Source organism: Accipiter gentilis, chromosome 3, assembly GCF_929443795.1.
Source record: "Accipiter gentilis chromosome 3, bAccGen1.1, whole genome shotgun sequence".
NCBI classification, from domain to species: Eukaryota; Metazoa; Chordata; class Aves; order Accipitriformes; family Accipitridae; genus Astur; species Astur gentilis.
Window position 1 is genome coordinate 12,923,685 of NC_064882.1, and position 17,948 is coordinate 12,941,632.

The following is a 17,948-nucleotide window of genomic DNA, read 5'->3' on the forward strand; positions in this document are numbered from 1 at the left end:
TGTTGAAATAATGAAGTATTTTGTCTCTAACCCTGACTAAAAGATTAACTTAGAAGTGACTGACCTCTCATTTCTCTAGCTCCAGGGTTCTCTCTTTGGGATTAGAATTCCCTGGATGGTAGGTAAAAGCATTAACACAGCACATGTACTGGTAACGACTCATCCTTGTTCTTGCTGGAGCAGTAGAAAGAGGCAGAGAAAAGGGTTGCAAAGGCTGCCTTTGTAGCTGTCCCAATATAGAGGGAAGAGGTGGTTTTCAACAGGAATCCACCCTAGAGTTGAATTCTTAGTTCTCTAAATTGTCTCCTGGTTAGGCTATGTAAAGCATAACTGTACTGAGGTGAGCTTTTGTGAATGCTCTTACTGTGCCAGAATTTTTCAGATAATGTGACTTGTTCTGCAGTTGATCTTTACAGTCAGTGCAACACATCAGGAAAGTGTACACCGCAGTGTCAAAGCTGGTGAGCAAATGCTAGAGTTTATCTATGCATGTCCACTGGCATTTTTCGTGTTATTTCCAGGTAACAAACAGTTTAGCCAGAGCCACTGCTCATGGCTGGCTACTGGATAGCTTAAATCCCAAACAATGGCTGGAGATCTCGGCTACCTGCCCAGGTCATGTTTTCAGCTAGGAATAAAAAAAGAAATGCATGGAAGCAAATTCTCCTGTCTTTAGGCACCCAGAGGTTTGGGAGAATGCAAATGAACATAGTCTGCCTTACCATTGATCTGCATGTCAGTCCTCAGATACCCTTTCCCACTTCTGTGTCCACAAAAAGCTAATGTTGTAATTCAATTTTTACAATGTGTAAATTGGCAGTTATGAGTGAGCAGCCTTAAAGGAACTGTTGCACCCAGAAGGCACCTGACCTGTTAGGATATTCAACAGCACAGTTAAACTTAGCTGAATTCATGTAATGACAACACAGAAGAAGCATCTATTCTCCTGTCTCAGGAGGTAGATACAAGCTAACTGTCTGCCACACTATCCTCCCTTCTAGTTGCCTCGATGTTGCAGCATGTCCCTTGTCAAGACTTGCTTCAGATCTTAACTGTTTGGCTCTGCTCTTTCCTGGTTGCTTTCTCCTGGTAGCTAGGCTTGCTTCCAGACATATTTAAATTCTGTTTGCATGAACCCATTCATTGCAGCATGGGATGTCTGAATCCAACCACAACATGTGGTGCTTTCACCATTCAAGTGGCTTATGGTCATGGGAAGTGCCTGTGTGTGTTCTGTCATTCTGGGTCTTCCCCGGATGCTTGCAGTCTGACTTGTGGTTTACAAAAATGCTGAGGTCCAGTTAGCTGTGTGCGAAGTTAATACACTTGTTTGTATATGAAGATCAGGTTAAGATCAGTAGACTTCCTCTTTGCTTTTTTCTAGGCTAAGTTTTGGTGGCATGTTTGCTGTGGGAGTGTTATGTGAGATACTGCACTTACATCCCTACCCTTCTGTGGTTATAGCCTGGATAAGCTTGAACTAGGTCTGTGCAGCAACTGGTTATGCTGCTGTTAAATATATGTGTGAAATGGCGACATCTCCAGAATTGCATCTGACTGCCTTTTGTCACTATTCAGAACCAACTCACTCAAACTGCTTTCCTTGACCACAATGTGGGAGCATTGCCTAGTTTTTACACTGTTTTTTTCTTAAATTATTCTCTGGACATGTGGATTGCCTGACTTTCCCCTCCATTATGAGTTTGCCATGTTCTTTCCAGCACCTGAAAACATAAGTATAGTTTAAACTAAGCTACAGTGGAGTTATGGCAGCTTGAGAGCCCGATGTGATTTCACACCACGGAAATAGGCACAGATGTGTCCACTTTGTCCTCTGCCTCAGAAATACTGTACTTGCTGAACCTGCACTGGTGGTGTATGCCCTAGAGTCTACCTTGCACAGTAGTACCTGCTGGTTCTCGTAAATCATGCTGCAAAATGTCTACAAGAGCTTTGTTGCTTTGAAATTTTCTGTAGTAAAAGAAATGTTCTTACACCCAGTGCAAGTGCTCCACAAGAGTGGAGCTTTTGAGTACCCTTGTGCTGTTGTCTCCCTGAGCCACTGACATTATTCTAAGGCTAGAGTGTTGGAAAGGCATTACTGATAAAATGGCAGCTTCATCAGCATCAGGTGGTTTTCTTCCATTATGCCTGATACAACTCCAGCTTCCTGGTAGTCCCCTATGTCTGTAGGGAAGAGAGGATTGAGGGGGGATAAAATTGTAAGGTGAGACCAAAGAGCATGCTTTATCTGTAGTATGAGTATGATGGAGGGTGAGATAAGAGGCAAAATACCTGACAGTATTGCTATGCTGGAATAATGATCTGCCAAGGTTGTTAATTATTATGCTGTTTTACCATCAGTGTGATTTCTTCTGTTCTAAAGCAGCAGAGTTGTGAAATGCAAAGGGAAAAGCCTCCTCAGAGTAACTTAATGCGACTTCGAGTGGCTGTGCTTACGATCAAAAGACCTTATCCGGTGCAGAAGCACACAGGGCGGCATGGAACAGAAATTTACTCTTCCCCTAGGAAGACAGAAGGGAGGATCAAGGTTTAACTGTGAAACGGGAACGAAACAGGCTCTAGAGCCTTTCAGCTCCGAAGGAGCTTGGTTCTGGTCTCGGTTTCAGTGTCCTAACTCCAAGAATAAATATTAATTTATATTAGGCGATTGCTGAAAGAATTCGGAGAGCAGGAGTAGGAAGTAAGGGCCCTAACCTCTTTGGTAGCCAGCCTACCTCCCTGGGCTCCACGGCAAATCTGTCAGTAGTCCTGGATTTAACGGGATATAGGGCAGAAATCAGCACAGTCTCCCTCCTTCCCCAGAGCTCCTGGTCGGCAGGCGGTTAACACATTGCTGCAGGCTGTAATTTCAAACACTTTGAATGAAGAGTCTATGTCCTTCTTACGAAGAGCCGAGTTTACTCTTTTTCTGGGCGAGTCTGCAGCTACCCGCTCTGCACTCGAGAGGGACAGCGCCACTACCTAAGAACGTAAGGTGAACTCGGTGGTGTTGGTGTGTCCTAAGCACGGCTGGATGAGCCCCGCAGAGGATTCGCCGTTGCCAGCGCAGTGGAAGCAGTGGCTCCTTTTGGCACGTCCAGAAGCTCGTGCTGGGGCAGTCCTCCCCAGGAGACTGGTGGTCAGGTCCCCGGGACACCAGGGGCGTGCGAACTCACCAACAGTATGAGAAGGGCACACATCTGAAAGCTGTACCTAAAACTTCTACTTGGACTCCGGAAAACGATTTCTTTCCAATACAGTAGAAAATACGCGATTATCTCTCTTAAAAACGTAGTATATTGCTCCCTCTCGTAAACAAGTTCCCTTTTGAAAAGGGATGCTTTACGTGGCTCTGTAGGAACCTACGGGTGCTTTGTTTCTACGTTAAGCGAGTAATCTGTCGGTCAGCCTATCCGCCTTTGGGATGCGTCCTGGAGGATTTTCAGACACACTGGAATTGGCTAGGAATAAACCGTAACTGTGTTATAAGCAGGACTGGGGGATGCTGCGTGCTGCAACGGGTTTCCGTGGGGAAAACCCTAGCGCCAGCCCGCCGCCCAGCTCAGGAGCCCCCTCCGCCCCCGGCACCCGGCGGACGCTCCGCCCGGCCCGGCCCGGCCCGGCTCGGCTTCCCGCGCCGCGTCCTGCCCCGCTTTCGGTTTCACTTCTTCCGTCTCCCGGCGGAGTGTCTCCTCGTGGTTTTTCGTGCGCTGAGAAAGTTGTACGGTGCCTGGATGCCTCCAGACCGGAGGAGGTAGAGCCCGCAGCGGTAAGGGGATGCCGTTCTTCGCCTCTTGGTAATAAACGCGAATATCGGAGGTACGAAGCCGAAGGACTGCTCAGGAGTTCGGGCGTTTTTCCGTCATCTTGGATTTCTCCTCGCTTGCAAGTTGGCAAAGTCGGCGCCGCTGCTGTTTGCTTAATGAGTGTGCTTTGGTGCTTGTGGCCGGGTGTGGTGTCCCCAGCTGGCAGGAGGTATTTCTGGGTGTTTAAAAAAAAAAAAGGAAAAGGCAACATAGGTGAAGTGGGAATGTCCCTCCCTGGGAGATGCTGGAAGCTCCCCTGCTAAATTCTCCAGTTTTTTTAAAGTTCTTGCTCATAACATTAAAACTGTCGTTCTTTCTTTTGTCTGTTAAATGCTATTCTGTAACACTGTCCCTTAAGTCTGACGATGGGTGTATGCTTTCTTCACTGGATCCCCAACCAAAGCATAAACGCCTAAGGCTGACTCCAGACTTCATGCAATGAAAAAAAAGCAGGAAAAGGCAGCCCTTCAGGCCTCACTGGAAGTTAGCCAAAGAACTCGTTTTGTTTGTGCAGTACATTTCTTGTGCCTTTCAGACTTAAAGATGAACTGGCAACAACTGCCAGGAACCTGGCAGCTATGTCCCTAAAACAAACCCTCAGAGGGATGCAGAAAAGCTTTTGTTACAGACAACCTCCCGCTTTGTTTTTCTTAGCTCTTCCAGCAGCCAGGGTAGAGAAGAATGAGGCAGGACAAGCAGTCCTTTATTTTCCTCAGCTACAGGGACACGGGTGCTGTGTTCAGCAGCCGCTGTAGCGGGTCAGGCTGTCTGCAGGACCATCGTGTTGAGTTATTTGCTATCGCTTCCCCTTCCTCATTTGCCAGCGGCAGGTGAGTGGAGAAGCCAGGCTGTGTGAGCTGCCGGAGATGGGTCAGGCCCACATGCAGTGCCCAGCAGGGAATTGGTTTTTCATTAAGGTTTATTTTAAATTGTCTTTTGCAGTCCTTTCTCTACGCCTTTGCAACGCTTTAGGTCCCTCTTTCCCTTGCTTTTATGCCCACTCCTATTGGATTTCACTGATGTCTCTCCCTAGATGGCCAGGTTGCTCCCACAGAGGCACTCACAGGGGTCGCCTCTGGCCACTACAATGTGGCTTTTTGTTACTAGAGGAGTCCTAATGTGTGCTCTCTGAAAAGTCACGTTACCTAGGGAGACAAACTTTGCTGGGGTCTGACCTGCTAAACTCCTGTTTGGCTGCAGGTTGCAGTGTCAGTTCCTCAGAGTGTTTTGTTATGGCAGTGAAAACTCTTCTCTTCAAAAAACATCAGTTCTGAGGGCTTTTTCTTTTTCTATACAAATGTACTGGTCTAATTTCTTGTTTCATTTCTTGTTTCATTGTTTGAGCAATAATGTAATGTGCTCAAAGCTAGATCATGTTGATTAAACACAGGTTCCAAGCAAAGGAAAATGTGAGCTGCAGAACTAAGAAAGTTCCTATTCCTGGGAGTTAGTCTTTCAAGAAGCTGTTCTAGATTCTTGTTAAGTCTGGTAAGGTTAAATTCCCGTCTATAGCCTGTTCTGTAGTGGGGCACGGACAGTCTTCTCTACCTGGGAGCCCATCATGTTAAGACTTAACTCATTGGTAAATTGAGGTTGAGCAGGGAGGTTCCAAATTTGTTGGCAGAAGGCCATACAGATATGTGTATTTGGAGATAGTGGAGACACTCAAAGCTTCAGGGGTGAAAGTATAAGGTTTATATTTTTTAAAAAAAGAAAAAAATTGAAGTGGAGGAACCTAAGCTTTTACAGTTCTCTGCTAAAGCATGGAAAAATATTCAGGCAAGCACTCTCAAAGTATTTGTTCTCCCTCTACTGAAGATTAATTCTGCATAGAATGATATAGAAGATACACTGGGCTCTTCTCTTGATTATTTGTTCTCCCTCTACTGAAGATTAATTCTGTAGAGAATGATACGGAAGATACACTGGACTTCTCTCTTGATTAGCGGAAATGCAATTTAATTAGACAAGCTCTATGACTCAGCAGGCTTGTCAAACTTTTCTGAGCTCTTACAGCTCTAATCCAGTCAGAATTTTTGTGGAATTAATTTTCTTCTTTATCCAGTAAAGCTGCATTACAAGATCACCAGGTAAATTTAAATCTTATGGATACTAAATTGAAATGGAATAAAATATGAAAAACTCTGGGATTCATCAGAAATGTAATGCTTAAACAGGCAGAGCCATTGAAGATTAGAGCACCAGTGGACAGAGGCTGATATCCTAATGGAAGTTCTCAAAAAATATGGGGTGGGGTGTTTAAATTCTTAAATGTGTAAGTTTTCCTGGAAGTATTTGGATAAATGTGCTGAATCTATGAACAGTGTTTTTTCTACATCTTGGCTCTTCTCCATTTCTTTCTCCAATTAGGTCGGTACTGATTGATTTTTGTCTGCTTTTACCTTATCATATACCTTTCTATAGCCTGGTATTCCTTCTTTCTCTATGAGGTGGAAAGAGAGTTAGAAGTTTGTGTGGCTGGCTTGTAAAACAACAACTGGCAACAACTGTAAAATAAAGTGGTGGCATGTTAGGCATTCTTACTGCATATAACTATAAATATTTTAAGTGCATTTAAGCTCGGAGCATAGTGATTAACATTGAGGGGCCTGTGTATAAATATTTATCAGTGTGATTAAAATTGAGGGGCCTGTGTGTAATTTGTCGTATTTATTGTATTTTTTTGCATGTTAAAGCAATGAAAAATTAATCAGAAAAGGGAAGATGGTTGGAGATTTGCACTGATAATAGATAAAGTGTTGGCAGCTTTTTGAGCATAATTATTTTTACATAAGACAATACTATTGTTTTTAAAGAAAAATCTTAATTTAGATTATTAGACATACCTTTTCTGCAGAAATGAATGCTACTTTACGGGTAAAAAATACTGGGTGTTTGCTTGGTATAAAACTACATGTTTTTTGAGCCTGGCTTGCTTAGCCTTCAGTTTAAGATATAAGTTGTGTCAAAATGATTGTAATTTCTATGGTGTTCATTTTGCCTTTGCAGATAAAACAATGGGAAGTGCTATTCTTTGGTGGAGCAGCTTATCTGTCAGACTGGTGTCTGTCTGCTTGCTGTGTGCATCAGTTGGAAAGCAATGTCAGATCCGAAATGAAATGGCTGACTGCAGTCACCTAAAGCTGACTCAAATTCCTTCTGATCTCCCAAACAATATAACAGGTTTGGACATTTCTCATAATCAGCTAAGGCAGCTAGGTCCTGCAAATCTGACCAAGTACAGCCAGCTGGTTTACTTAAACGCAGGCTACAACAGCATCTCTAAACTGCAACCGGAATTGTGCAAAAATGTGCCCCTGTTGCAGATTCTGAAGTTAGAACATAACGAACTGTATAAGATCCCTGATGGAGTCTTTGCTTCCTGCACCAACCTGACTGAGCTCAATCTAGGATACAACAGAATAGATACAAAAAATGATCCTTTCAAAACTCTGGAGGTAAGCTTTAGAAATGCACCTTTTCATGTAAATAAAGTATAAATGGGGAATTTACTGTATTTTCCACTCTGTGTACAGAACAGCTGCCTATTTGCACCTGAAAATACCCAGCATATAATATTCCTTCATTCTTTTTCTAAAGAAAAGTCCTAGTGGCTTCTTGTGTTAGAAGCGCACTGAAGTCTCAGCCATCTTTATGAGTCAATCCTTTCCATCCCCTTTTCCCTATTGCAGCCCTTTGAGGCCCCTGGCCATGCAGGATTTGTGCTAAGAGAATAGCAGCAGCAGATGACATATAAGGTGAAGTGGATGGTGTGGAATCCAAGTTGCCTGGGGTATAAAAATGGTAGCTAGCCTAAATTCTCAAGGGCACAGTGTAATTACTCTGATCATGAAGGCTAGTGCTTAGGCTGAATGCAGTGTCTCCCAGGACTTTGGAGACTGAGAAAGAGTAAAAGCCTTTTTACTCTACCTTTTCCTGGTAGTTTCCCTGTGGTTAAATATTATTCTGTGTAGCATCTATGAGCACAGAAGTCAGGAAAACACTATGCCATTGTCTTTGCACCAGGCAGGGAATCATGCAAAAGGAAGGGCCTAAGGACAAAAGAAAATAGAGACAATGTGTGGGTCCTAATTGTTGTACAATGTTCTAATGAGTGTGCATGTTGTTTTGAACAAGCCTGAACTTTTCTGCTACAGTCAGTATTCCAGTTCAGTTACATGAGATGCACTTGCTTGCATTGTAGGATGCTGACTCAACTACGTACAAATGAGTACAGCCAGCTTCGGTGCTGGGAACAGAACTGAAGTTCTGGCCTTCCTCGCTTCCTCGCTGACCTGTTACTGATGGAGGCCAGGCTTGGGGCACCTCACGGCACATTCTGTGGAGACACCTTTAGGGTAGCATCTCCTCCTCTGCAGGTGCAGGAGGAGTCTGAGCACCTGGGCATGAGCTGCAGTATTACAGGGCGTACAGCACGGATCTTTGTAGGCTGCTACTGCACTCCTCTTCACCTTCCTCAGTTCCATTTCTGGGGGTGGACCACAGTGAAGAGGGTAGAATGCAAGGTTTAATACTGCAGGAGTTGTTACTGCAGCCAGCTGTAGACTTTTGCTTTTATCACTTTATCTGGAGCAGGAGGGCTTTCAGTGAATTAAGGAATTTTAGATAAAGTAAATCTTTGGTTTGCAGTAAGATATTTTAGCAGGTTAAGACCGTAGATACAATGAAAGTTACAGGGGTGGAAGATACAGAAGGCTTCTTCCTGCAGGATCTTGAAAGCTGCCATTTCTCCATTACAAATTTATTTTAATTGTAGTATTGCAACTATTTTCTAATCAATTAGACTTTAATGCAATATTTCAAAATTATTTTGTATTATATAAAATAAAAATAATTGTGTGCTTTTCTGTTTGCATCTTCTCCCCAGAACTTGAGTATTTTGGACCTATCTCATAATCTTTTGAAGTCGGCAAATTTAGGATTGCAGCAACAGTTGAAGAACCTTCGTGTGCTCATCTTGGATAGCAATGAAATCACTGAATTAAAAAAGGAAGACTTCAGTTTTCTTAGCAACACCTCATTGAATAGTCTTGATTTGTCATCAAATCCACTGAAAGAGGTAGGAAGCATTTAAACAGAAATTCAACAGGTGTAAGTATAAAATGGAGCTATCCTGATTTATCCTTTATGATTGTATAGCATTTGCATTACACTTTTGATCCACTGAGGTCCAAGATAAAACCACTTGATTGTATACAGCATTAATCCTGACCTCCAGTAGTGATACACAATTATTTTTCTCCCACTGGAATCAGCAAGAGTTGGTTCCATGTAGATCAGAGGTCTCAAGCAAGAGCTAGATCAAGTAGCTCTGTGAACTCTTTACCAGGTATTTTCTATGCAGGATTTCTTTTGTATGTGCTGAAGGTGAAGAGCTGACATACTGTCCTGGTTTCAGCTGGGATAGAGTTAATTGTCTTCCTAGTAGCTGGTACAGTGCTATGTTTTGGATTTAGTACCAGAAGAATGTTGGTAGCACACTGACTTTTTCAGTTGTTACTAAGTTGTGTTTAGACTAAGTCAGGGATTTTTCAGCTTCTCATGCGTAGCCAGCAAGAAGGCTGGAGGGGCACAAGAAGTTGGGAGGGGACACAGCCAGGGCAGCTGACCCAAACTGGCTAAAGGGGTATTCCATACCATGTGACATCATGCCTAGTATATAAACTGGGGGGGAGTTGGGGCCAGGGGATCATGGTTCAGGGACTAACTGGGCGTCGATCAGTGGGTGGTGAGCAATTGCACTGTGCATCATTTGTATATTCCAATCCTTTTATTATTGCTGTTTTCATTTTATTAGTGTTATCATCATTATTATTATTAGTTTCTTCTTTTCTGTTCTATTAAACCGTTCTTATCTCAACCCATGAGTTTTACTACTTTTCCCGATTTTCTTCCCCATGCTACTGGATGAGGGGGGAAGCGAGTGAGCGGCTGCATGGTGCTTAGTTGCTGGCTGGGGTTAAACCACAACACATACTTTCTAAGTGGGGAAAAAGTGTGATGTTATGCAAGGCTAGTTATACCATCTAGGTCTCGCTTCCTAGTTGATCAAAAAGAATGTTCATTTGTATCTGTGGGGTACCCCAGAGAAATCATCATTGCAGAAAAGTGTACTTACTCCTTTAAAAAAAACAAGTGGGTGTTTTTTCTGCAGCCTACACAGACTACACTCTTCTCTCTGACCCACTTCTCAGTGTTGCAGTATGATTCTCTGAAGAGTGGTGGTAAGTGTTGCAGTTCTCAACTGGCTGACCCTCAGTGTATGACTACTGAATTTGCTTGGGTTTTTTCCCCAGTTGATTGATTTGTAAAGAACATGTTCTTGTAATTTCCATGTACATTTTAAAGTGGCATAAGCTTGTACCACTGATGAGAGGCAATCCCACCATCCTCTTTCCCTTGGCTGCTTCATCCCTCCCTCTTTCTGGTACAAGCTTTAATGAGGCTATGCACTGGATCACTGGGGAAACTCTACAGACTTTTTGGTTTGGTTAGCTTGTAGTCAGACTGGTTCCCTTTTTGATTCATCATGTGACTGCATGTATGGCCGTATTGGCACAAGGGATAAGTAGATGGGACTGCTCCTTTCTTGGGCAGTGCTACTTTATGCTAGTTTAAGCTGCTCTGATTTTACAGTACTGCTGTCTGAAAAGTAGCTTTACGCATTTGAATCATTCAGTATAAACTCCAAGAAGTGTTTGTCTGACCTTGGCTGTAGAAAAATCTGTGTAGGAGGTCATATTGTGCTTCAAAATCTTGTTTGAAAACCTTTCCAAATTTTGGCTTTATGGGTCAACTTTCTTACATAATCCCCTTGTTTAGGTCAAAACTCTTTTTTTTTCTTTTCCTTCCAGTTTCATGTAGGAAGTTTACATGCAATCGGAAATCTGTTTGGCCTCATACTGAATGATGTTGAACTTGGTGAAAATCGCACAAAGAAACTTTGTACAGAATTATCAAACACTGCAATTCAGAACCTCTCACTGAGCCATGTGAAGCTTTCGTCTGTTGGCAAGTCAACTTTCGAGGGATTGCAAGGAACAAATCTTACAGTTTTAAACCTTTCCCAAAATTCTCTGTCTGTGATAGAAGATGACTCATTTCAGTGGCTTTCAAGTTTACAATACTTAAACCTGAAGCATAATAACTTTCATGTATCTTCACGTTTATTTTATGGATTATCCAGCCTCAAACATCTGAATCTGATAAATTCACTTACTGGGAAAATTGAAGATTTTTCCTTTCATTGGTTATACCGCCTGGAGTACCTTATAATGGATAATAACAATTTTCCAGGAATTACTGCTAATACGTTCACGGGTCTGAACAACCTGAAATACCTGAGTCTCTGTAACTGCAACATAAACTTACAAAGAATAACTAATAAAACGTTTTTGTCACTTGGTAATTCCAGTTTGCAAGTTCTCAACCTCACAAAAACAAGGATCTCTACAATAGAAAGTGGGGCATTCTCCTCCTTGGGACATCTGAAAATTCTTGATCTTGGTCTCAATGAAATTAGTCAAGAGCTCACAGGTCATGAGTTTAAAGGTCTCAATAATATACAAGATATTTATCTTTCCTATAACAAAAACTTGGCTTTGCAAAGTGAATCATTCATTTTTGTCCCAAGCCTTAGAAAACTGATGCTGAGGAAGGTAGGTTGCAGTAATCTGGCACTTTCTCCTTCACCTTTTCATCCTCTACAAAATCTGACTGTCCTGGACATCAGCAATAACAACATAGCAAACATAAAAGAAGACTTGTTTGATGGACTTCACAAACTTGACATTCTGGATTTGCAGCACAATAATTTAGCCCGACTCTGGAAACATGCAAATCCAGGTGGCCCTGTTCTTTTTTTAAAAGGTCTTCCCAACTTGCGCATTCTTAATTTAAAATCAAATGGGCTTGATGAGATTCCCGTTCAGGTTTTCAAGGGTCTGTTTCAACTAAAAAACTTGGATTTAGGATCAAATAATTTGAATATGCTTCCAGCAGCTCTGTTTGATGACCAAACCTCTCTGATTTCATTGAACCTGCAGAAAAATCTGATAACCTCAGTTGAAGAAAAAGTGTTTGGCCCAGCTTTCAAGAGCTTGAGAATACTAGAGATGGATTCCAATCCATTTGATTGCACCTGTGAAAGCATTGCTTGGTTTGCTGATTGGCTTAATGTGACCCAAGCATATATACCTGGATTGCAGTCCCAGTACATTTGCAACACCCCACCTAAATATCATGGTAGTCTGGTGGTGCATTTTGATAGCTCGGCCTGCAAAGACAGTGCTCCATTTAAACTTCTGTTTGTGATCACTACCTCTATTGTGATGCTACTCATTTTTATTGTTCTCAGCATCCATTTTGAAGGGTGGAGAATAGCTTTCTACTGGAATATTTTAGTAAATCGAGTACTCGGTTTTAAAGAACTTGACAGACAACAGGAAGAGTTTGATTATGATGCCTATGTTATTCATGCAAAACAGGACAAGAATTGGGTATCTAAGAATTTCATCTCTCTGGAAAAACATAACCACTTTCAAGTTAGGTTTTGTTTAGAAGAACGGGACTTTGAAGCAGGTGTATCTGAATTTGAAGCCACAATTAACAGTATAAAAAAGAGCAGGAAGATTATTTTTGTTGTGACTGAGCACCTCTTACAGGATCCCTGGTGCAAAAAGTGAGTAGGATATAAAATTTTATATGTAAGGGGAAAAATTTCTTAACAGACTTTTTTAACAAGGTAATATTTTTGCTGTGTAACTTAATAAAAAATACCATTTAATATAAAATACCATGCCAATTCTACTTTAATATATTTACTTAATACATCGTAACTTCAGAAGAATTCCTAAATTAATAAAGTTAATTGTTCCACATGTACACTATTAGAAATTTGAATCTCTCAGTATTTTTTTGTACAAAAAGTCAAGCTGTCACCTGTGCAGATTGCTTTCTGTAAAATTACATGTTTGAAAAAGAGCAATAACGGGTGAGATCACTAGCATCAAAAGATGATTTTTATTTGCCTTTAAACGAGTCTTTTCACCTTTCTTAGGTAGTGAACTTGAAAAGAAAGGAACTATGCTAAACAAGGCTATATCAAGACAGTAGACTTAGGTTATATTTTTAGAGGATGATTTTTTTCATTAGTTATAAGGTAACTAATTTAAGATAGGTAGTGACAATTTTATATCATAGAATAGACATTAAGACCCCTGTTTGAGTCCAGTCCTTGAATCCCCTATGTGCTATTACATGAGCTATTAAAAGAACTGTTTGTCATTTTTTCCCTCCATATGAAAAAACCCTCATATTTTTGTCTTATTTTTGCTTCAGTTTTAAGGTGTATCATGCTCTTCAGCAAGCTATTGAACAAAGTCGGGACTCCATTATATTGATCTTTCTTCAGGATATCCAAGATTACAAGTTGTATCATGCACTTCACCTGAGAAGAGGAATGTTCAGATCTTCCTGCATCTTGAACTGGCCAGCCCAGAAAGAACGAGTCAGTGCATTTCATCAGCAATTAGTGATGGCACTTAAATCAAATAGTAAAGTGAACTGAATTTTGAAAGTACAAATTTGAATTAAGTCATTTAATTGCATATTTTCTATCATTGGAAAACTAACAAGCCTTCAGGAAGACCTGAAAAAGTGTGTCATGCTAGAAAGATTTGTTAAGAGTCACTATAATTTAAATTTACTCGTCTATATTAATGTTTTTACTGAAATTTTAATTCATCAGCACTGAGGTGACATGTTAAAGTGAATCATGATTGACAGTCATTTCAGTCTGTGTATCAAAAATGTGGTAGAAATTCTGAAAAGCACTGAGAATGACTGGTGTTCTAGAAAAAATGTCCATCTGATGTAGTGCAGAAAAGACATGGACTCACTACTTTAAAGGGATATGCAAAAGAGAACACAATAATGATAAAATAGCAAATTCTGTGTAGAAGATAGAGTGGACACTACTGCTTACTTTCATAACACAAGGGGAGATTCAGTGAAATTAAAATTGCAAAGCTTTCGATGTGTCCTGGTTTTGGCTGGGATAGAGTTAATTTTCTTTCTAGTAACTGGTACAGTGCTATGTTTTGGGTTCAGTATGAGAAGAATGTTGATAACACACTGATGTTTTCAGTTGTTGCTAAGTAATGTTCAGTCTAAAGTCAAGGATTTTTCAGCTTCTCATGCCCAGCCAGCAAGAAGGTTGGAGGGACACAAGAAGTTGGGAGGGGACACAGCCAGGGCAGCTGACCCAAACTGGCCAAAGAGGTATTCCGTACCATGTGACATCACGCCTAGTATATAAACTGGGGACAGTGGGGCTGGGAGGATCACTGCTCAGAAACTAACTGGGCATCAGTTGGCAAGTGGTGAGCAATTGCATTGTGCATCACTTGTTTTGTATATTCCAATCCTTTTATTATTATTGTCATTTTAGTATTGTTATTATCATCATTATTATTTTCTTCCTTTCTGTTCTATTAAACTGTTCTTATCTCAACCCATGACTTCTTTTATTTTTATTTTTTTCCCTGATTCCCACCTCCATCCCACTGTGGGGGGGGGGGAAGTGAGCGAGTGGCTGTGTGCTACTTAGCTTCTGGCTGGGGTTAAGCTATGGCACCATGTGAAGCACAGTAAGTAACATGGAAAATTATTTCTGGTTGAAACCAGGAAACACAGTGGAGTTTCAAAGTAAGTTTTAAAACCTTTTTTTTTTTCAAGAAAAAGCCACAGAAAGGAACTTGACCCTGTGAGCAGCCTGTTCAGAACATTCAGTGAAGGACTGCTTATGCCTTCTGGGTGGGGCTAGTACTGGTGACAATCAAAAACAGATTTTCAGACTGTAAGTCAACTGATTTAATCCATGTGGTATAATTAAAAAAAGTTCTTACTCTTCCCTCCTCAGATTCAGAGAGCTGACAGAAGGACATCTGTACTGAGAGACGTCTCCTTAATTCTTTGAATGCACATAAAACTGTATGCGGGCCTTTAAACAGAACTTGAAATTAGTGTGAAATATGGCCAAGGCGCAGCTGGTGCACCTGTGTAAAATGAGTAATGGCATAGATATTTCTGTAGCATAACCAGAAGACAGCTTTGTGGGGGAGGTGGTGCTACTGTAATTCCATTACTGAAACCTTTGTTATTGGTGCAACAACAACAAAAAATAACCCCCCCAGAAGAAATGGTTTTAAACCGTATAAGAAATACTACTGTGACTACAGTTACAGGTAGAGTGGGAGAAAAACTCCAAAAGTAGATTAATTTTAAATCTTTTGTTTCCTTTTTCTCTATGACTATGTATATAGTTTTGCCTTTGATAGCTCAAAAGGAATTTGTAAAGAAATCGGGTAGAATTCTGTAGTTTAATTTCTTGTATATTAGTCTAGTTTGTTTTTTTCCTTAACATAATTTACAGGAACATGGGCTAGTTGGCAATTGCTAGAGCATTAAGGTTCAAACATATGGGCTAGTAGCCTGATCTGGAGAGAGCTGAGAACCAGCAAAGTGTGCTCTGAAAGGATGTTCATAATGTTTGAAACTGGTTGCAATTTTATGGAATATTTGAGCACAATTCATTGTAAATTAGACACTAGACAGTCATTTGTGTGTTTTTGTTAATATTTAATTGCTGGTCCAAGGACCTTATAAAACTTTGTCAATTTTTAGTAGGGGAGTGTGTGATCCTTCAGTAGCTCAGGAGTATTTTTAAATTGCTTTTTACCCCTAGTGTTTCCTTTATCAATTTCAATACCACCAATACTCCAAGAATGCTGTTTTTACTGCTTTAGAAAACCGCTTTCAGATAGTTCAATGCTTAACATTTTAAGCAGCTTTTCTCATGATTTTTTATATATATAGATGAAAAATGTTGGGTTTTAATAGGTTTGTCCTACGATGATAACAAATGTAAATGAGAAAATTAATTAATGAAATAGATTTTGCATGCACCGGAAGAGTGCAGGGGGTGTAGACTGTCTTCACTTGCTCAGGAAGTCCTGGATGAAAACAAAAAAAGTCTTTGTTTACAGTTGAAGGGATAGATGATGATTCCCTAATTACAGTAATAGGATTATCCCCATTGTGATGCTTTCATCTCATCTTTCCAACCTTTTCAGGTGAAGTGACAAATTCTTTCTTCATGCTTAGGCCATGAAAGTTGAGGAGGTGAGTTGGTAAGGATGGGGTGCCAGGTATGCACCATGTCAGTTGCTCTTTCTTCTCTTATTTAAAGACTAACATGTGAAAGGGTTCCTATGTTTCCTAAATCTGTAATGACGCAGTAGCAGAATTCCTCATTCCACATCAATATAAATTGTTTAGAAAATGTTAGCAGTTCACATGGATATTAAAAAGGACATAAAGGTGCAGAGAATGCATGGAGAAATGCTGTGGTCAAATGTGATACAAGAGATCAGACTAGATAATCAAGTGGGTCTTTTCTGGCCCTTAAACCCTGACAAATGACAGCGTGTCTAAATTCTATACAGATTTTTCTTGTTACGACAAATGCCCCCAAAGTCTGTCTCAGAACAGTGGAAAAAATGCATTATGGATGCTTAGTTTTGTAATATAGCTAAGAATACAAACTAAAAGTACTTGCACTTGAGTGAAAATAATTTTAAATGATAAAAAAATATGATGATGCATTCTAAACAGTTATTTTAGTACCTACATTCAGTTTAAAATAACTTACAACAGAAAAAGACATTATAAAGGCTCACAATGAGAATTAGACTAATGTTATTAAAAAACCCCACAAAAGCAATAAGCACAGGGCCAATGGTAATCATCGATTAATTATACTTGACATAAAATTTTCACATAAATTTTCTATTTGTCTGGAAGTTACCCACTTCTGCTCTGCTCCTGAACGTTTGTTTGACAGTATTATCTGAGAGTAAGTAAATGGGTTTACTGTGGCACAGAGTTGTAAGTGCTTTCGGGATTAACAGTCTGTATCTGAGCTGGGTAGTTTCTTTGCAGGGGGCAGCATCAGACTAAATTATGCAGATTTACTGAGGAGTCGGATACCAAATAAATGAAAAACAGTTCCAAAGTGGTAGTGTCAAAGATACTACCTAGGATTAAAGAGGAATCATCTGTATTGAAAGCAGAATATCTAAAGGACTTGAGCAAGGCAGAATGCTCAAGTCTGTAGATTTGGGGTGGAACCTGACTGTTTCTGTGGTTCTTGAATGACAGGGAGTAATGAACAAGTTGCAGGCAGTGATGTTCATAATAGGTTCTACTCCAGGTCTTCATGCAGGGTTGCTTTGGGGCTGCAGCTGTGACAAATATACTACACACCAATGTGCTCAATTATGCTACTCTGACTGTGGCTCAGCCAAGGCTTTTTGGCATGGGGAGGAATAAATGCAGACTGTGCTGCTGCTAGGTTTATGCGGACCTATTCCATAAGGGTTGGTCAGAACACATTTATTTCAGTTCGTAAGAAAAAAGGCCCAGAATATCCCAATTTAAAATCTCAGCCCTCTACTTGGCGTCGGGCGTGCTCTGCTCTGCCAGCTCATTGCACTCCTTGATGTGCCAGGGAGGCAAGGCAGGGATAAAAATCCCCACGTTGTACACTTGGCCGTTGTCTACCGCCAGCTGCCAGCTTTAAGTTGCTAGTGCAACTAGTTGCTTGATGTATGATCCTGGGCTCGTACGTATAAAGCAGCTGTGCTGTCCTTCAGCCTGTGCTGTTCTTTTGGACGCTGCCACGGGCCACGCTCCCTGCCGGCTTCTGAGCTGGCGCAGCGTTTGTCCCGTCTAGAACAGCGGCGGTTACCGTGTGCCCGAACTGCTGCTGGCATGATCTCGCTTCTCCCCTCCCTCCCTCCCTCCCTCGTCCATGCCCGCGTTGCAAGGCCAGGGCGGTCTTTGCCCCGGCCCCTCCTCCCCTGCCTCCAGCTGCCCGGCTTGTGCCGCCGCTGCCGCTCTTTGCAGCAGAAGAGCGCAGGGTCTTCGGTGCCGGCGCCCTCCGCGGCTCTCCGCGCTGCCTGGGATTGATTGCTGGCGGCGCCTGTGCCCGCGGGCTCCCGTCTGCGGTTGCCCGCCGTGGTGTGAAGAGGGCTACTGGCTTGGGTCCGTCTCGCT

The 17,948-nt window shown here is 41.4% G+C and overlaps 1 protein-coding gene across 5 annotated transcripts; it reads left to right on the forward strand.

Annotated features, from left to right (window-relative positions):
- The first annotated feature begins 3,637 nt into the window (after window positions 1-3,637).
- TLR3 (toll like receptor 3) lies at window positions 3,638-14,246 on the forward strand. 5 transcript variants are annotated; one of them, XM_049797601.1, is made up of 6 exons: window positions 3,643-3,772; window positions 3,894-5,899; window positions 6,819-7,267; window positions 8,698-8,889; window positions 10,685-12,510; window positions 13,170-14,246. In XM_049797601.1, exons 3-6 carry the CDS (start codon window positions 6,827-6,829, stop codon window positions 13,396-13,398), a joined length of 2,688 nt encoding a protein of 895 aa, XP_049653558.1. In that variant the 5' UTR covers window positions 3,643-3,772; window positions 3,894-5,899; window positions 6,819-6,826; the 3' UTR covers window positions 13,399-14,246. The 5 variants fall into 5 exon arrangements, with proteins under 5 accessions (XP_049653547.1, XP_049653558.1, XP_049653553.1 ...); XM_049797590.1 differs by lacking the exon at window positions 3,894-5,899 and having other exon boundaries at window positions 3,638-3,772; XM_049797596.1 differs by lacking the exon at window positions 3,894-5,899 and having other exon boundaries at window positions 3,643-3,822.
- Window positions 14,247-17,948: the final 3,702 nt, after the last annotated feature.